Genomic DNA, 19,358 nt, shown 5'->3' with positions numbered 1-19,358 from the left:
AGATGACGCCCTAGCTGGGATTATATCTTGCGTTACACAGCCTCTGGGATATTCTATGCTACTTCCGATATAATGTGTTGACATATTTACATACTGCGAGTGTTTGTCAGCGCTGCTAGAATGTCGGCGAATTCTTTCCAGAACTTACCGTTCAACCGGCGACAGGCCCAGCAGCGACATGGCATTGTGCAAGACGATCCTAGCCGCGTCGTAGAGAGCCATGCGGGCCTTCTTCAGCTCGGGCTCACTGCCAACAACCTGAAGATGGTCGTAACTGCTGCTGATGACGTGTGTCATGCGGAACAGGTACGTGAGGACAGTAGTGGGCTCGAGGGTCTTCAGTGTGTTCTGGAAGACATCGGGCCACTGGGACAGATAGCGAACGACGTTGATTGCATGCTCCTCGGTGAGGAGGCTGAGATCGGCCGACGCAATCTCGGCATCAGTAAGATCCGCCCTGCGGCGGATCGAGCACAGGCGAGCGTGGGCGTACTGCAGGTAAGGGCCGGTGTCACCTTCAAAGGAGGTCATCGCTTCCATGTTGAAGTTGTAGTTATTGATCCTGGAACATGGCATTAGTGTGGCTGCATGAGGGCGAATGCATAGAACTTGCCTCTTTCCAGTCATATCTTGCACCATCACACTGCTAATACCAAGGATATCGGCAACCTTCTCTGGCTCTTCCACTTGCGCGTACTTATCCTCGTTGCGCTTCATGACTTCGTGCATATGATCGCCAACATCACGGAGAATATCGTTCAAGCTAGAAAAAGTCAGTCGCGCCCGGTGACGACACAAAGTGCCGTGTACTCACAATTTGACAGTTCCCTTTCGTGTGCTCATGCCGAGAACCATGCCGAAGGAGATGTGCTGGCATTTTTTCCTAATATCTTCGTATCCGAGGAGCTCCGTGATCTTGAACAGTTGCTTGAGGTGGAGCTCTTGCTGAGACGCGACAACGTACAACATCCTGTCAAAGCTGTATTTTTCATGCTGCAAGAGACATTAACAGGGCGCTCGTTCGAACCGCGCACAGAATGGACTTACGCGGCCCTTCAGCTCACTGACATCACGGGTCAGGTACAAAGCGGTGCCGTCCCTCTTCCTAGACGAATGTCAGTGCGCCCGTGGGCTCGGGGCGTATCATGAGAAGCTTACCGAAGGACAGCCTTGCCGAGCTGCTTACCCTCTTTGCCGTTGACGTGCTTTGTGAAGTCAACGAGGACCGAGCCGTTGTCGTTCTCACTAATGCCACGTTCCGTCATCTCACCGCCAGTCTTGGCCATGGCCTCTTCTGTGACCTGACTTTCGCCTGAGAATGTCAACTACAGCGTCGCGTCACTGCATACTCGACACTTACCACTGTACTCATCAAATCGAATGTTGAGGCGAGCATACGTTTCTACGCAAAGTCAGCGGATGCCGTCAAAGGAATGAAGACTGTGCTGACGTTTGTACTTGTCGATAGACAGATCGCGAAAGTGCCTCCATTGGGAGAGGGCGGCTTCGTCGCCGTCCACCTTGAGGAATCAGTACCTTTCTCGGAATGACATTGCAAGTTCTTACCATCATCTTGAAATATCTACGTGCCTGCTCATCGAGACTTGTGGCCTCGAGTTCGGCGACATCCTTGCCCTCCTTTTTCTCTGCTTCAATATTCTCCTTCTCCGCTGACATTTCGGCGTTGATGCGGACGTATAGCTTGAACAGATGATCGATAGGATCGCGCTTTAACTCTGCATCATCTCCGTATTTCTCGTACGCCAAAGCGAGAAGTCCGTACTGTTTACCCCAATCACCGAGATCTATTTTCCGTTAGCTTGAAAATCGTCGACACCCTGGCCGGGACCTCACAGTTAATTCGCTTCACATCCCACCCGGCTGCCTCATATAGGTTGCTCAGGAAGCCACCGATGATGGTGGAACGCAGGTGCCCAGCGTGGAACGGCTTCGCCACGTTGGGAGAAGAGAACTCGACAATCTGGTGTGGTGTCAGCATGGTATTCTGTGCACTACTGGATCAATGCACATACTATCTTCTTGCGACCCTTGGAAGGATCTTGGGGATCTCGCAGGCCATCAAAAGCAGCCTTGCCTACGCAACTTATTAGCCCCGGACTCTGAATTGCGTGCGGAGAGCTCCGTACCGTAGTCAGCTCCCTGTTCGCGAATCACTTTCAAAACAGCTTGCGTCGCCGGGGTGCCCTTGATGTAGAAAGAGAGGAAGCTCTTGCTAGGCTCGGGCTTCTTGACGAGAGGATCATCCTCAGGCCACTGGGATTCATTCTGTCAGCTTTCTCTCTTGCGTACTCGAGAAGCAATACTTCAACGGACCTTGTCAGCCCACTCGGCTGCCAGGGCATCTGGCTTTGCTCCCTTGATGCGCAGAGCAGGCACAGCAATGATGAAGTCGCCCTTGTCCAGCGACTGGGTCCACGCAATCACCGGGAAGATGATGGACTTTTCGACTCCCGAGATCTTGGAAAGAGTGTCGGCAATGTGGATTCTCCAGAGATCGAGAGGGTTGGTGTGAGGATGCGCCTTGGGGTAGGTGACAGCAGCGTCTGACAGAGAAATGCTGCCGACCTGGCTCGCCAGCGTGTCGATGGCCCCAGTCTCAGCCATGGCGAAGGCGTCCGGGGTGGTATGAATCAGTCGAGAGGTTGGTGCTTTGAGAATGCGGTTTGTGACTCTGACTTTGACGTTGTTGATGAACGGAGGGGCAGCCGATGAATTTGGAGGGGCAGAATTGGTAGAGCCAAAGTGACGGAGACCCTGGATGGCGGATTTTTTGCAGGGATGCAATTGCCAGTTCCGGACCAGCGCCAGACGCGACGCGGTGCGCAGAAAGAGTGGGCCGAGGGTGATAAACGGGTAGCGGAAAGAGGCTGCAACAGGGGCAGAAGAAGAAGAAGACGCGGCGAGCAAGAATGGAGCTACGTGAGAGCTCATTGACGTGTCGTGGAATTATAGTCCATGGGGGAACAGAGCGGCGTCGGTGTTGTCGATTGGGCAGAGCCTCGCGCAGTGACTCACTCACCTGCACCATCTGACGCTGTCATAGCAAGACTTGGAGATGAGCCCAAGGTCTGGTCTGGTTCTAATGTTTCAATCGCAGAACGATCACGTGCAGGGAACAATATCACCTAACCTACAGATATAGTGCACTCACGGCATAAAATGTGTCGCTGTTCAAACTCAATTGTCTTGTTGAGCAAGAATAAGCATAAGCCTCACGCTGTGTTGCCCTATGGCTACTACAACCTGTGGCGCGTGGTGTTTTGAAGCTCAATGTGCGTGTACCAAAGTTAACCTTGGTCTACCGTGGTTATGTTCACGGACTGTCATTTGCAAAAACGACATCTCTTCACGGTGTAGCCATCAGAGCTCGACACCAAAGTAAACCAATTAATTCTTACATTGTCACTCCAAGAACTGTCATGAGCTTTCTTGTCACCGACATATCTCAGAGACGCACGGTCTTCGAGAAGAGTACAGGGTATTGCAAACCGGCGATCCCACAGCGTTTGCGCAGGCGCAGTGTGTGTCCGTAGATCCACAAATTACCTTTCCTAGACTAGACCTCCAGACTGTCGATTCTCATCAGCCACAGCTTTGCCTTGCCTTACCAGTAACAGCGCCCGGCGATGCCCGCACCTGACGGTAAGGCAAGTTAGGTAACCAGTCATCCTGATCACCTCCAGTCAACTCCACCATCATATCATCTCCACTGTTCGCTCAACCACGGATCACGAATACCTATCCGACTTGACTATTCCCTTCCCGACTGCGGCGGACCGAAGCATCAGCAGTTCCGACATTCATTTCGCCCCAGTCGCGGTTTTGTTGCAATCGCAGTCTGGATCCGGCTGACTGGGTCTTGTCTATATTCGTCGCGCCGCTTCATTGTCTCTTCCATTGTCGCATCATCCGCCAAGCACCACCCGATCGTTTCGCACGCGCCCATTCTCGTCTTCACTTCTGCCATTCGACACGGTCTCTCAGTCAGCACTCACCCCAAACGAAGTGTATCGAACAGGGCTTACCCAAGCAGACCTTGTACCAACCGTCGCGCTCGCACCAAGACAAGCACCTCGACCTCGACACCAGACGCGAAAAATAAGCCCTCCAAGATCGCGACCTTGCGCCCAACGGAAAACCCGACTATCCTCCAGTAATTAGCACTGCCTGTCTTCTTGCGGCATGCCCACCATCAGACACCAGCATGGAGGCCGCGGCCGCGACAATTAGGCAGCTCTCCCGCCAGACCTTACCAGACAGACCTCATCAGTTGACAACATCCCTCGATTACAGGGCACCCTACTTCCCTGAAGACAGCAGAGCGCATGGTTTCGAAGAACAACGGATACGGCACTGTCAGTACATGACCTTGGTCAGCCATGGTGATCGAGGCATCCTCATGCCGCGCAGTTACCACGAGTTCAGGGAAGAACCACCAAAGCCCGTGGTCAAAGAAATCAGCACATTGGCGCGCCCCGGGGGCCCCAAGAAGACGCTGTCTTTGAGTGACTACCAGAACAAGAAGGCGAGCGCCAATTCATCGCCGCATTCAACCCCAAAAGCAGATCGGCTTCCCGGGCCGCGTATGGACGTTAAGCCGTCGGACAGCGTCCGGAGACCAGAGACTATGAAGCCAATCCCGCCTGTTTCCTCGGTGGAGGGCCTGGGCAAGGTTAAGCCCAAGGGTCTGCCAGAGAAGATCGAGGTAGACATGAGGTAAGTTGGCAAGTGGCATTCCCTGTCGCAATGCTAATCAGAACCTTACTGTAGTCTGCCGCCTAAACCGCCCCCGCCATTACATCCCAATAGTATACTACACGATAGAAAAAGACCTGCAGATCTAGATGAGGCGCGCCCGCCCAAGCGACCCAAACCGACCACCAACGAGACTAGCCGCGAAGATATCAGACAGCCTACCGACTCAAGGCCGCCAGCGTCGCGCGAAGAGCCAATGCGGCGGAAGCCAGTCGAGTCGGCACCGTCCCGCGATCAAGCCCAAAGAGAGAGGAGCTCGTCATTGTTGGGTAACGGGCGCAGCTCCACAGGCAATGCGTTACCAGGCACGAATCGACCAGCATCGCCTGCGGGCCGGCCCCGAACTGCCTCCATCAATGGTGTCAAGAACCCCTCTGCAGAAAAGGGACATCACGGCGCAGGGACTTTGTCGAGCAGGGGAGAAACGAAACCTAAGGTTGTGCCACCTCTCCTATCACCCCTGCGAGTGGGCATGGAGCAGGAGCAGAGCAAGCCTGAGAAGCGACGCCGCGATGATGGTCCCGACCCTAGAACAGAGCTACCTCCAAAGCCGGAGCCGCGACCCGCAACTAAGCGACTCAAATCCCCTCCTCGCATCCCATCACTGCTATCGCCAACACTTCCGGCGGTGGTCGAGGAGGCATTAGAGCGCAGGCAGCAGGGCTCCAAATCCAAAGCGGACGTGATATCGACTGAAACGAAGGCGAAGGATAGAGACGGCGCGAGTCAGTCGAAGGCGCCGGCCGAGACTTGTACAGACAAGAGCGGACGCACCCGAAGGAGTCTGGTAGTGCGCTTGAAGGTACCATCGAAACTGAGGGACCGATTTGCCAAGGTTATGCAGAGCAGTGTCGCGCGGAAAGGTGTTGCGAAGCCCGTGCGAACGTCTGAGAAGTACCCGGCCAGCAACCTGAACCCTGAGCCACCAAGTCCAGCAGCGAAACGACCTCGGACTTCGGACATGGTTTTCAAGCCCCCCGAGCCCTCGACGCCTTCTAAGAAATCCACAACAATGTCTCGGGTGAGCTCCAGCAATTCGCTAGCCCCTACACCGGCCGACTTTGTTGCGACTCCATCGTTGCCGGACAGCGCGGAGCGCTCCTCCGACGTGAACAAGTCAAAAACACAGGCCTTGAAAGCCAAGGAAGTTGAATATCAGAAAATCGGGAGGACCATCAAGCACAAGGCCGACCCAATGCTCCGTCCGGGCAACGATTCCAGCACCGTCAATGGCAGCGTTTCGAAGCAGGAGCGCATGCACAAGCGCGCGTTTGCCCTCATGCTCGAGAGCATATGCGCCTTCATGCTGAGCTTTCAGGTGCAGGATCAGCTGGCGGCGTTGAACCACAAGCCGTGCGACGGGACAGGGTGGCAATCCTGCCTGCCGCTCATCGAGGTGATCCAGCACCACATCCGCCGCGGCAGTTCGAGACGCTCACTAGGGCCGGTCTACGCAATTTCTCTGCTCTTGCAAGCCGTGGCTACGGAAAAACTGACCGAGTCCTACACCACGCGCGACGAGAAGAGCGTCGACATGGCCAGGCTCTTCCAGCACACGCGAAGCCAGTTCAAGATCCGCGCCAACTACCGCGATGTCGTCTCGTCGATCAAGAACCCTCTGCTCCGCCTCCGCGAGTCGCACATGTGGCCGCAGGTGGACGATGCCGTGGAGGCGACGCTCCAAGTCCTGCGTGCGTGGTGCGCCGAAGAGAACGTGGACTGGACGGCGGAGCTCAGCTTGACAGGCTCCACGACGGCCAAGTCGACCACCACTTGACGACGCCTCAAAGCAGGCTAGGCTGAATCACCAAAGAGCGGGGCACGCATGGTCATTTTGCGGCGGATGGATCGTTTGCTTGCTTGGTGTGTACCATGCTTTTCTTTTCTCAGACTTGTTAGCGATCGTCTTGTTCGCAATATACCCCATCTTTTTGTTCGTATTTCCCAGGGAGGGGATATCACACGGCGTTGTGTTTTGCGTTTCTTTGGCTTGATCGGCGGCTCTGGAGGTGGTGGCTCGTTCGGGAAAAGGACGATCACCGACTTGGCATTGGCACCGGAGTTTTAGTAGTTTACGGAGGTTGACGAGCGTGGACTCGCTCTTATCAGTAGGTAGGAAATACCTTCTTGTGGCACCCCCTCGTCAATGAAACTCTGGCATGAATGAAACGCAATCAATGACATGATGGCTCCTGGCTCGCTTTGACTCGTGCACGATCGATGGGAATTTTTTTTATCTGGAGGAAATATGCATGTTCATAGGAGTCCCATCTGTCCACCCAAAGTTTGGCTACAGATGTCGCATCGATTTTCCCAGTATCAATTTTACTAATTTGGTAGGTCATTAGAAACGACAGTCATCGTCATGCCGTTCATAGTCTTGCGTAGAGGTAAGGGAGTAGGCCAGCATTTATTTGCCAGCGTCGACCTTGGCAACGTGGGAGACAAGGTCGAGGACACGGCGGGAGTAGCCCCACTCGTTGTCGTACCAGGAGACGAGCTTGACGAAGTTGTCGTTAAGGGAGATACCGGCCTTGGCGTCGACGATGGAGGAGGCAGTGTTGCCGTTCATGTCGCTGGAGACAACATCGTCCTCGGTGTAGGCGAGGATGCCTGTGAGATGGATTAGTCATGTGGTCAAAGGGTTTTGATGGCAGAGAGCTGTCGCTTACCCTTGAGGTGGCCCTCGGAAGCCTCCTTGAGAGCGGCCTTGATCTGGTCGTAGCTGGCGCCCTTCTCGAGGCGGACAGTCAAGTCGACAACGGAGACGTTGGCGGTGGGCACACGCATAGACATGCCGGTGAGCTTGCCGTTGAGGTCGGGGATGACCTTGCCGACAGCCTTGGCGGCACCAGTGCTGCTGGGGATGATGTTCTGAGCAGCACCACGGCCACCACGCCAGTCCTTGGAGGAGGGACCGTCGACGGTCTTCTGAGTGGCGGTATAGGAGTGGACGGTGGTCATGAGACCCTCGACGATGCCAAACTTGTCGTGGATGACCTTGGCGAGAGGGGCCAAGCAGTTGGTGGTGCAAGAGGCGTTGGAGATGACATCGGCCTTGCCGTCGTAGGTCTTCTCGTTGACACCCATCACGTACATGGGAGCATCAGCCGAAGGGGCGGAGATGATGACCTTCTTGGCACCGCCCTTCAAGTGAGCAGCAGCCTTGTCGGTGGTGGTGAAGACACCGGTGGACTCAATGATGTACTCGGCGCCAGTGTCCTTCCAGGGGATGGCAGCAGGGTCACGCTCGGTGTAGAACTTGACCTTCTTGCCGTTGACGCTCAGGTCGTTGCCATCCTGGGCGATGTCGCCCTTGAAGACGCCGTGAGACGAGTCATACTTGAGCATGTACGCCTGTAAAAAGGAGTGTCAGCTTTTAACTCAGATGCAACATGCGGCATGAGAAGCGGTTGACGTGATTGCCATCTTGGTGTGTGTCGTAATGCCAATTGATCAGCGGCCTGGCCCGGTGTCGGCGGGTTGTTGCATGATATCATGGAGGGGCAACCCAAGAACTCATGGAGGGGCAGGGGGGCGACTTGGTGTTAGTGCTGCCGCCCAGCACAGTCGGACCGATCGACTTACAGCGTAGTGAGTCTCAATGAAGGGGTCGTTGACAGCGACGACCTCGATGTCCTGGTGCTCAACGGCGTTGCGGAAGACGATGCGACCGATGCGGCCGAAACCGTTGATGCCAACCTTGACGGGAGCCATTATGATCTGCAGGGTCTCTGGTCAGCTATCTGTGTTTTTTTTTCTGCATGGTGGGGGGGAGGGGGGATTGGCGCGTTGAGGGAGCTAGCTGTCCAGCAGCCGCAGCAACCAGGCCTCCCCAGAGCGAGAACAGGAGCTGAACTGGCGTGATCAGCGCAGAGGAAGCTCAGTAAGAAGCCCTCTGCCTTGATGGTCTGCTTTTCTCGTCTCGAAGAGCCAAGACGTGGACAGCCTCGCTCGAGAACAGTCGTGATGCGCGCTTGAGCCGCTCGCGATGAGGGGGAGGGGCAGCTCTCCCAGCTCGCTGGAGCTGCCTGACAGCAACGCAGCGGCAGCAGCAGCAGCAGCAGCTGATGCTTCGAGGCAACCGCAAGTCGGGAGGGAAGAAGGCTGAATGACTTACTGAGTGATGTAGATTGCTGTTGGGGAGGATGGGAGTTTATCGAAGATGGAGGATGAAGAGGAGGAAAAGGGAAAAGGAAGGAGAGGAGAGGAGGGAGGGAGAGGAAAGTAATAAGTGCTGGAAGGGTCGGGTGCCTTCTTATGGCATTGCTATGACGAATGGCAGACGGAGCTCCCAAAGAGCACATCCCGCCAGCAGGCGACAATGACGGACCGCACTCCGTACCCCCAACTCTTTCCATCCGCCCATCCAACAACCATCCGCAGAAGCAGCCGGGCCCCTACGGCGGTTATCACTCACATCTATTTAGTTCCGCCGCCTTCATCGACGGGACGCACCAACAAGTCCTGCGCTCTGCCAGGCTGCATCGCGGGTGGGGTCCAGCCCACCGTCCCTGATCCCCGCCCCTCATACGGTGGCACCGCAGCGCTCAACAAGCTCTAGTCCAAGCCTCACGGATGCTCTGTGCTAATTAAGGTACCAACAAGCAATGGAATTGTAATTAACGTAGCTGCTTGATGGTCGAGGACAAGACGCTCACTTCATTGACAATACTGCCCTCTGTCACCAGGTCAGTTCAATGAGGAATCAAAATGCATTCTCTACCTCTGATTTCTCTTGATCTGCCCCTCACTGCGCTACGGGCGACAAGACATTGGTTTTTGTCATTTGATGAGATTACAGGAGAAAAAGCTTTCCTATATCGGCCCGCGCGGGATTTTACTGCAAGGCCCATGCCACGAGGCTGGATGGTACGCCCTGGCCCCTTTGCGAGCAGGAGAAGGAGCTCAATCGCCGTAAGCGCTGCTCGCTATCAGTCATTGATTCCCAATCTCTATTACTCAGAGAAAGGTCGCCAGTCGGACTGTCCCAATGTGGCAAGGCAAGCCAGGCAGAGAGCAAAGCACTCCATGTACGGCCTCGCAGCTCTTCAGAGCCAAAATCCCTCATCGTGGCCAAACATCAACCATCTTGTGAATGCCATGTTGACAGTTGGTGATGGCTTCACTCTCACTGACTTAGACAACTCCCGGTATATTCCAGATCGGGTAGTTTTCCCCACGCAGGCACGGTAATCGCCCGGCTACGTCGTCCATGCCTGTCCGTCGTGCAGATGTCGAGGCTTCACGGCTTCGACCGGGCCTGTTTTCGCCTAAGCGTGACCCCAGTCCTCCGCAACGCCCCGATGGTCTCGGAACACGCACAACTGCCGGGGACAGGCTTCACATCCGGGGAACGAAACTCATCTTACTAATGAGAGGGTTAATTATACTACGAGCATATAGGCTTATTCAGAGGCATCGTCGTGTCCTCGTGAACGGCTCCAACCAGCTCACATGGGAGTGCCTCAATGTCCTGCGCAGTTCAGGGCTTATTATCGTGGCGGCTTTCCACGGCTCTGCCCGGCACCCAGACATCTTCGGCATGGGAGTTCATGGCAATGGACTGACTTTTGTTGCTCCATATGTGTGGGATCTCAGACCAGAGCTGCATTCTGATTACGTGTTCGAACCGAAACATAACCGCAGTCCGCATAGTATCCGTATCCCTTCGCACATGAAGGCATGGTATGTTGATGGATTAATTATGAATGATATGAGTACAATGGGATCCCTTCCCGTCGTCGACCCAACTTTCCACAAGGAAAGTCATCAACAAGACATGCCCTTCCTACCACACCCAGAACACCGCGGCAACGTATGAGCGCCGCCATATAACTTACACAGTCACTGCCACTCCCATCTGCCTGGCCGGACCATGAGAGGCGTCTCGCTCGCATGTCTGGCTGTTCTGGCAATGGATGCATCAGCGACCCCTCCCCTAGGAAGGATGGACAGGCGCCATTGGAACAGCCTGTGTTCCGCCGTTGGGGAGCGCGACCTTGCGTTTCTTGGACGCGTGATCCTGTATTCGACGAAGCTCCGTTTCGATCGCCGCGACCTTGTGGCGCATCTGGTTCATCTCGCCCGGCATAAGGGCTTTGATATATTCGGTCATCTGTTTGACTAGGTCCGTCGTCTCGAAGTTCTGCTGCCAATGATCGAGATTGCGGCATCGCATGTCGAGATCCTCGTGCACGTCCTTGCAGTACTTAAAGAATGTACCGTGCAGCGAGCGGTGTATGTTGAGGTCGTTGGCGACATTGGCTATTCGTTCCTTACAGGCGTTGATGTCGCCTTGGCAAGAAGTGATTGAGTCACCTTTGCTGATTAACTCTCGTTGAATCTCAGCTATTTCAGCCCCGACGCGAGGCCCAATACATGCCACGACAGAGTCGACAAAGGACTCCTTGTCCTTGTAAAGCTCCTCAAGATGCCTACGAGTTGTCTCCACGTGCGCTGCGGTGGCTAATGCTCCATCCGAGGCAGCTTGCACCTGGGGCAACGGGGTATGTTGCCTTGTTGGAGTCGCCATCCTTGCCCAGTCCTTGAGGTGGGCCGGTATAAGGCTCTGGGACTGGAATATCTCCACCACATTTTTCTTTAGGGTGTGTAGATCCATCTTGATCTGATCAACTGCGTATTGTATCTTGTCTAGATCAGGGTCTAGACCTGGGCTGTTGGGTCGAGATGCGAGGGTGAGTGCCGTTCTCTGCGGAGCCGAGGATTGTTCCAAGACGTCGATTCTGTTCTTCAGACTGCCAATCTCCTTTTCTGTCTCGCCAGTTTGGGCCGACGCGCTGAGCTTGTCTTCTAGATTTTGGAGCTTGGTTTTAAGCTCTGAAATTGCGCGGTCAGTCGTGTCTGGTTTGGGAGGGAGACTGAGTCGCTCGTCTAGCTTGCGAACGTGATCGGAAAGTCGCTTGAGCTCGTTGGCAGCGCCTTGTACTTTCGCCGCGAGCGCTTCATGCAATTTCATAATTGATGCTTGCTTTTTTGTGTTGTCGAGGTCTATCTCTTGCCACTTGTTGACTTGCTCCCGCAGAGCAGCCATATTGGACATATACGTCTTGAGCGTTTCGTCGTAGTGCTCGCGTATTCTTTTGTCGTTCTCCTCGATCTTTGCTGTGCACTGACTTTGTATCTCTTCTGTCCTTGACTCAAGGGATCTGTCGTAGTGCTCGCGTGTTCGCTTATCGCGCTCCTCGAGCATCGCTGTATACTGACCTTTGATCTCTTCTGTCCTGGCCTTGAGTGATTTGTCGAAGTCCTCTTGAATACGTTTCGCCGAGTCTGTGATAGACTGGTTGAATCTCGTTTGGAGGTCACTCTCTAGTTTCTTGATCCTCGCCTCCTGTTCGCGGGCGATGGCGCCAAGCCGCTCGTCGAGCTTGGAACTTTCGACGGCATCTGTCGTGGGTGTCGGCTGCTGCTCTATGGTATCTGTAGCCCTAACACCTGTGGCTTTCAAAATCTCCGCGAAGCAAGCCTCAAGGTCTTTAGTATCATCCTGTGTCTTTTTAAGGTGCTCTTTAGCATCCTCGTAAGCTAACTTGGCCTGTTTTACGATAGACGGATGATCAGGGTATTGCTCTGCAGTAGCACGGCTATGCTGTATTTTGCATTTGTTAAGGCGCTGCTGTGCCCTGTCGATTTCCGCAGAACGCAGGGCGCGCACGATTCTGCTTGCCAAGTCCGACGATTCAGAAGCCTTGTTATTGCCCGTATCTGATCCTGATGTATTAGATATAGGTGCAGGACTTGCTACGTTTGTGGCGGCAAAGGCTGGACTTCGTGCATTCGGGGAATATGACGAGGATGTCCGCCTTCCAAGTGGAGGCCTCTGTCGTTCCCGACTGCGTTCACGTCGATGATCTAAGGGGTGATAGCTGTCGTAATCGCGCCGCCGAGACCTGCTAGAATCACGATCTTCGTGTACGCGCCTGTCGCGGTACGGGAAGTCTTTTCGACTATAGCTGCTCATTATCCCCTGCTGACTAGCGAGAAATATTCATATAGCTGCATCGCGTCAGTCGGCTTGGCGTATGGCTGAAAACTGGTATTAGGTCAGGTAACAATACTCACTTGAAGTGAAGGAGGGCTTTCCCGTTTAGTGCGAGGCAGATGAGTCGATTGGAGTGTGCCTGTCTCAGCGAACCGAACGCGACGTTGGAAGCAGCTTTTAGGGGTTCGCGCTGTGTGTTCAGTCTCTCGTCTGTGAGCGTGTTTGTGAAAATGTTTGTTTGCTTTGGTTGTCCGTTCTTTTGGCTTCAGGGGGTCTGCTTCACATGTCGCCGCCCGTCACGTGCGTGCTTGATTGCAGTTTCCAGACGAAACTTGGGGTTGACAGTTGGGCATGCTAGGCAGGGCCTAGATTAGCTACGCATTCAGGTTTGCTGCAGTTGATGGATTTAAATCACAAGTGTTGTTCTGCGTTGCATCATTTGAAAAGCATGGTCCCAGAGCAGAGAAGCGACTGTTAGGAGCCACTAAATTCTCAAACATCGCCAACTGTGAGGCTGGTTCATTTTCCTCACGCGACTGGACCGCGTTTAGTACCTTTTTTCTCTGGACCCACATGCGTCACTGCCCGTCGTGATTACTAACTCGGTCTTGACTAAGCAGATTCTCTCACCGAAGACGGCTTTCAGCAACGCGCCTGCTTGCTGCGCAAGAGACAGACCACACATCACATATTGACGATTCCTTGATCCAAGATGGCTGCCGTGAGTGGACTCCAAATATGACGCTGTTCACAAGGGAGAAACTAATGGATATACAGCCTGTGATCACCACCTCCGAGTCCAAGGACCTTCGCGGTCTCAACATGATTGCGGCGCACTCGCACATCCGAGGATTGGGCGTCGACGCGATGACGTTGGAGCCGAAAGCTGCGTCGCAAGGCCTGGTCGGACAGGAAAAGGCGCGCAAGTCCGCCGCTGTCATGCTGCAGATGATCAAGGAAGGCAATGTGGCCGGTCGCGCGGTGCTCATTGCCGGACCCCCAAGGCAAGAAGAATTACTCTGCGCACCCGAACCGAGACCAAATTCTGACATTGCGACAGCACGGGAAAGACAGCCCTCGCCATGGGAATGGCGCAATCGCTCGGCCCAGACGTACCTTTCACATCCCTCGCCGCCTCTGAAATCTACTCTCTCGAAATGTCAAAGACCGAGGCGCTCAAGCAAGCCTTTCGCAAATCCATCGGTGTCCGGATCAAGGAAGAAAGCGAAATCATGGAGGGCGAGGTCGTCGAGATTCAGATTGATCGTAGTGTAACGGGGAGCGCGAAGCAGGGCAAACTCACGATCAAGACTACGGATATGGAGGCGGTGTACGACATGGGCAACAAGATGATTGATGCAATGACCAAGGAGCGCATCATGGCGGGTGATATCATCTCCATCGACAAGTCGTCTGGCAAGATCACCAAGCTCGGCCGATCTTACGCACGCTCGCGCGACTACGACGCCATGGGTGTCGACACCAAGTTCCTCCAGTGCCCCGATGGCGAGCTGCAGAAGCGCAAGGAGACAGTACACACCGTCACACTCCACGAGATTGACGTGATCAACTCGCGGACACAGGGTTTCCTGGCATTGTTCTCGGGTGACACGGGCGAGATCCGCAGCGAGATCCGCGACCAGATCAACATCAAGGTCGGAGAGTGGAAGGAGGAGGGCAAGGCTGAGATTGTTCCCGGCGTCCTGTTCATTGACGAAGTCCACATGCTGGACATTGAATCCTTCGCCTTCCTCAACAGCGCTCTCGAGGATGAGCTAGCGCCCATTGTGATCATGGCGAGCAACCGCGCAAACGCCAAGGTCCGCGGCACCGACTACCGCAGCCCGCACGGCCTGCCATTCGACTTCCTCGACCGTGTGGTCATCATCAAGACCCACCCCTACAGCCCGGAGGACCTCCAGAAAATCTTGAGTGTCCGCGCGCAAGAAGAGGAGGTTGACCTGTCGCCGGACGCACTAGCCTTGTTAACCAAGGTCGGTTCGGAGACGGGTCTCCGCTACGCTGCCAACCTGATCACAACGTCGCAATTGATTGCAACGAAGCGCAGAGCCAAGCAGGTCAGCGTCGAGGACGTGCAACGGAGTTTCGCCCTGTTCTACGATCCCGCGCGGAGTGCCAAGTTTGTTGCTTCGTTTGAGCAGCACCTACTAGGCAACAACGGAGCGGCTGCCGGTTCAGGCGCGAATATGGACACGGTCATGACCTAAAGATAACGGAAGAAAAGCACCGGCCTTGGATTTCATGTTGTACCATGTGTTGTATTGTTTTGCGTTGCAATAGAAGGAGACTACTCTATGATTGGTACACCTAGGTAGCCTCGGTGTTCAGTAGGAATTACATTAATACCCCAGCGGACTGCGACGCCACCACGAATCAAGTGCACTCTTGATGATACGAGACCACGCTGGCAAGTACCAGGGCCAAACTCGGCCGCTCAATGGACAAAAGGATGCGCATTGAGCGTTATCTGGCTCGAGGACGTATCCTGTAACTATTTGGGCAACGACTGACTAAGTAGTTACAGGCTGACTGCTACCAGACCATTGGACACGCCTGATCGGATATTTTCACCTCCACGGGCAAGGCTGGGTCTCCGTATTCTCGAGACCAAAGTACGTGTGGAAGGGGTCATCGTCCCACTCGCGTGGCTCATGTTCCTGCATGGACCAGATGTACTCCGCCCTCTCCCGGCCAAAGTATGCCTCGATAAAGGCAAAACTAAGGTCCATGCCCGAGGTAACCTGCAGGGAAAGAACATCAGCTTTCGCACGGACGCCAATGGAAGGCCTACGGGGCAACTCACACCAGACGAAGTCCAGACCTTGCCGTCGACAACGTAGCGAGCGGGCGAAACCCACCGCACGTCCGGGCCCCATCCTGTCATTTGCGCCCAGGCCTTCTTGTTGGTGGTCGCCATGTGGCCGTCGAGCACGCCCGACTTGGCGGCGAGCCCGCTGCCGGTGCAGATGGTCATAAAGGCCTTGACCTTGGGGAACATCTTCTGGAGGTAGGCTTCTGCGGCGCTGGTGTCCGGGGCGCGCACGCCGCTGCCCCCGGGCACGATGAGCAGGTCAATGTCGAGGTCGTCATCGAACGTGTTGGTGACGACGAACTCGGGGTAGAAGCTCGAGTTGTACGGGTTCATGCTGCCGCGCGGCGTGACGTTGTCGAGGGTCTCGGCGATGAGGTACAGCTTTAGTTGCTGCTCGATGAGGGCGAGCATGTAGAAGGGGTCGAGCGTGCCATAGACGTCGACCATGTCGATGCCGTTGAACATGACCACGCCGACGTTGCGAAAGTCCGCACCGGTGAAGTCAGGAATGGCATCGGGGGCCGCGCAGTCAGACTCCGTACGGTCGGCGTGCAAGCGAGTCGCAGAGGCACCGTCTGCGACGAGGGACGCAACGACAGCGCCCAGCACTGAGGCAGAGAACTTCATGTTGATCTTTACCTCAGCCTTTCTGCGTTTATTTAGGCCTGTTGTTCCACGAAGGCGGGAGGAGGCACGAGGCAGGAAACAGGGCAAAGAGACCTGTCAGGCGGACTTGAAAGTGGGAGTTCACAGAGGAAAACATACAGGCTGTCAGACGGGGTCAGTCCCAACATAAATAATGATCATCAGACGTTTCTGCAATGCCCATCACGTACAATTCTACAGTGATGAGCGCGCAGCTCCCCATGTTTCTTGGAAGAGTGGGCACGTCAGTTTCAGCGCAGGAAGCCAGGATAGTTCACGGAGACTCGACGCCCGCATCACCCCCTTTGGCCATGGATTGTAAGCACAGGCAGGGCATAGTTGACGAGTCCATGGTCGATGCTTACTGATTCGTAGGAATGCGACAGGTCTAGCATATGCGTTGTAACGCGCTCAAACGCGCGCAGATTGACGATTCACTTTTAAGCCCGACATGGTCATCTACCACATGAAAAACTGACTGATCACTCACTCCCCACGGTCTGTTTAGAAATCTGCAACAGGGGTAAGAACACATAAAGTTGCCGCACTTTGACACAGAATGGCGCGCGACTCGCTCGCTACCAGGACCGCCACTGACCAAGCTTGGTTGAAATGTACATCCATCAAATACCTAATTACGGTGATGCTGTTGAATATTTGTTTCGCCAGACCCGATCCCCATCCGCCCAGCCCATCCGATCGCTGCATGATGCAGTCGCAACAGGGGTATATATAAAATCGACACCCGACTCCCAAGACGCCTGCCTGCCTACGCGGCTAGCATTCTCATCCTTCGCAGGCCTCATGATCCTTCCCACAGCCGACCTCCTTGGTCAGCAATCTCAATAACACCCACACGGTGCGCTACTTGCCGAGCGACGCCAAGTGCCTGACCAGCGCCTCATTCTCTTGCCTGATTGTGAGCAACCACTCTGCAGCATGTGAAAGCTGGATGCTCTTGCTGAAGCCACCGCCATGGAGCCCCGGCACCAGCTTGTTCAGATCTTCGAAGCCTTCCTTAATCTGACCTCGCCGCCTTTGCTCGCTCTTGATGTGATTCTCTTTCTTCTCCGCTTCGGTCAGGGTCTCCCGACTGGGCTTTGCATCAGCCCCCGGCGCGCCTTTTCGTTTGCGACCTCCCGGTGTAGCCTTGCTGGTAGAGGTTGAGGCGCATGCTGCCTTCTGTTCGTCCCCGATCCTCTTTTTCGACTTTGAGCTAGTGCCTCCTGGAACACCGTCTTCCGCGGGACTCTTCCCACTGGGTGTGACCCTGCTCTTGCGTCTCTTTCTTGGTGGTGCCTGGGCATCTACTGCTGATGTTGACGGATGACTTGCACCAGCCGCTTGCTTCCGCTGCGGGTCGCTCTGCGTCTGGGCGTGCGAGGGACTGCTGGGACGTGTGCTGGCAGCACTTTTGCTAACCTCCAGGGAGCTCAACAGCTTCTGCTGCTGCCTTTCCATAGACTCCATCTCCTTCTGGTCGCCGGTGGTGTAGCCTTGTGAGCCACCGAAATTGGTATCTGAGCCCCATCGCATTTCCGTCGGTACCGCGCTCCTTGAGCCCTGGCGATTCTGATGTGGGCTCATCCAGTCTGCAAACCCTCTTGGCATCTGCTCTTGTGCGTAGTCTCTCCTCCCTTGTTCCTTAAAGTCCTCCAGCTGCTGATGCCGAATTTGGCCCAAGGGAGGGACGTGTTGTCGTGTGCCTGCGCCGTGCGCAGAGCCATTCATGAATCGAGCAGGCGGCTTACCAGCATTGTTGGATATCAGAGTCGCTGCGGCACTCAACACATCTTGCGAGTGGTGGTATGATTGGTTCGGGTGTTGCTGGTGATCGTTCGCTTCCGGATGTTGCTGAAACTGTTGTGAAACTTGTGTGCGTTGAAACTGCGGCTGCTGTTGTTGAAGCTGATACTGGTGTTCTTGTTGCTGATTCATATGCATGTGCTGTCCATACGGATTAGAATGAGGCGGCGGCGGCGGTGGTGGCATTTGCGCTCCAGCCGTATTCGATCCCTCAAAGCCGAGTGAAGAAGGCTCACCGGATTGAGGGTTGTGTTGTCCTTGGAACGACGTGGTGGTGCCCACAAAGGTCGGTGGAAGCTCATCCATCCACCCACTACCATACTGGAGTCCTTGCAGTCCTTCCCCAAAAGATGGTAGCCCATACTGCTCACTCGTCATAGCGCTAAAGAAAGAGTTGAGCAGGTTGGAATCATCTTCTGTCAACAAGGGCATGCCGCTGGGTGGTTCGGGTGGAGGATCCGAGGGCGGCTGAGAATCTTCGCCTATCGCATCTGCCGGGCAGTGTCAGCCTTCAAAGTTCTCCGTCGGTGTAACGGCTGACAGTCCAGTCCACTTACACCCAAAAGGTAAAAACGGATCCGAGTCCGTTGGCGATTTATTGAAAGCCATTTTCGGAGCACGCTGTACAGCAAGCATGGATCCGGTTCGTTCGTCTCAAAACTAACAGAAGATGTCTTTGCGTTGCCCAGCCGTTCCGTCGAACTTGGCCTATCAGGAACTTCGAGCTCGGGTCTTGTTCGATAGACCGTTGACTCTCCGGGCGGCTCGTGCGAATTCGAAGTTGAGGGTCCCAGGATCCAACGGGTATAATAATGAGGGTCGCCAATAAAGTATGTCTCGGCGACCGCGCAGCCCTTGCGACGCCCAAGCCGACGCAGTACTGTCAACAGTACGGTAGCTGCTGGCCGGGTTGTGACGAGGTTCGACGTTGTGGGGATGACAGTGGTGCGCTCGGATGGTCGTAGTAGTACCGCTGGAGTCGCCGTGTGCCTTGCCTCTTAACACTAACAGTGTTAGCACAGGGTTTTCTTGGCCAATGCTGTTTGCTGGACTTCATTCTAGGAGGGAGATGCTGCTCACCTCGGGAGTATTGATCGAAGGTTCATGCGCCGGGTACCTGACGATCGACAACTGAATAGGCCGAGGTGGGTGCGGGTCAGCGTAGCAGCAAACCACTTGGCCACGAACTGTCAACCTTCCGCTGCGCTGTTGTCTGCGCACAGACGCAAATGTCCAGCTAGCTAGTAAGGCGCGGGTTCGTCGGGGATACGGGTCAGTTTGTTCAAGGGCAGG

General features: G+C 54.9%; 6 protein-coding genes across 6 annotated transcripts; 2 read left to right on the top strand and 4 right to left on the bottom strand.

Moving 5' to 3' along the window:
* Positions 1-86: 86 nt before the first annotated feature.
* On the bottom strand, positions 87-2,952 carry J7T54_003283 (Arginine--tRNA ligase; the record flags this gene model as incomplete). Its single annotated transcript, XM_051506848.1, has 13 exons — positions 87-93; positions 149-562; positions 698-763; positions 815-993; positions 1,048-1,105; positions 1,159-1,312; positions 1,361-1,402; positions 1,451-1,520; positions 1,567-1,805; positions 1,855-1,981; positions 2,034-2,095; positions 2,148-2,274; positions 2,335-2,952. 13 exons carry the CDS (start codon positions 2,950-2,952, stop codon positions 87-89), a joined length of 2,163 nt encoding a protein of 720 aa, XP_051361971.1.
* Positions 2,953-4,225: 1,273 nt separating this feature from the next.
* Positions 4,226-6,553, top strand: J7T54_003282 (uncharacterized protein; the record flags this gene model as incomplete). The annotated part of the gene is made up of 2 exons (XM_051506847.1): positions 4,226-4,737; positions 4,852-6,553. 2 exons carry the CDS (start codon positions 4,226-4,228, stop codon positions 6,551-6,553), a joined length of 2,214 nt encoding a protein of 737 aa, XP_051361970.1.
* A 633-nt stretch (positions 6,554-7,186) lies between these two features.
* Positions 7,187-8,493, bottom strand: J7T54_003281 (glyceraldehyde-3-phosphate dehydrogenase; the record flags this gene model as incomplete). Its single annotated transcript, XM_051506846.1, has 3 exons — positions 7,187-7,389; positions 7,449-8,133; positions 8,365-8,493. 3 exons carry the CDS (start codon positions 8,491-8,493, stop codon positions 7,187-7,189), a joined length of 1,017 nt encoding a protein of 338 aa, XP_051361969.1.
* A 2,224-nt stretch (positions 8,494-10,717) lies between these two features.
* J7T54_003280 (uncharacterized protein) lies at positions 10,718-12,576 on the bottom strand (the record flags this gene model as incomplete). The annotated part of the gene is made up of 2 exons (XM_051506844.1): positions 10,718-12,334; positions 12,568-12,576. The coding sequence occupies 2 exons, from the start codon at positions 12,574-12,576 to the stop codon at positions 10,718-10,720; spliced, it is 1,626 nt and encodes a 541-aa protein (XP_051361968.1).
* Positions 12,577-13,493: 917 nt separating this feature from the next.
* J7T54_003279 (RuvB-like helicase-like protein) lies at positions 13,494-15,009 on the top strand (the record flags this gene model as incomplete). The annotated part of the gene is made up of 3 exons (XM_051506843.1): positions 13,494-13,502; positions 13,559-13,762; positions 13,852-15,009. The coding sequence occupies 3 exons, from the start codon at positions 13,494-13,496 to the stop codon at positions 15,007-15,009; spliced, it is 1,371 nt and encodes a 456-aa protein (XP_051361967.1).
* A 360-nt stretch (positions 15,010-15,369) lies between these two features.
* Positions 15,370-18,674, bottom strand: J7T54_003278 (uncharacterized protein; the record flags this gene model as incomplete). The annotated part of the gene is made up of 5 exons (XM_051506842.1): positions 15,370-15,543; positions 15,606-16,263; positions 16,451-16,486; positions 17,128-18,556; positions 18,623-18,674. 5 exons carry the CDS (start codon positions 18,672-18,674, stop codon positions 15,370-15,372), a joined length of 2,349 nt encoding a protein of 782 aa, XP_051361966.1.
* Positions 18,675-19,358: the final 684 nt, after the last annotated feature.

The sequence above is a fragment of the Emericellopsis cladophorae genome (genome assembly GCF_022114955.1).
Source record: "Emericellopsis cladophorae strain MUM 19.33 chromosome Unknown NODE_25_length_288687_cov_117_495977, whole genome shotgun sequence".
In the NCBI taxonomy this organism is placed as follows: Eukaryota; Fungi; Ascomycota; class Sordariomycetes; order Hypocreales; family Bionectriaceae; genus Emericellopsis; species Emericellopsis cladophorae.
This window is presented reverse-complemented; position numbering and strand designations above follow the sequence as displayed.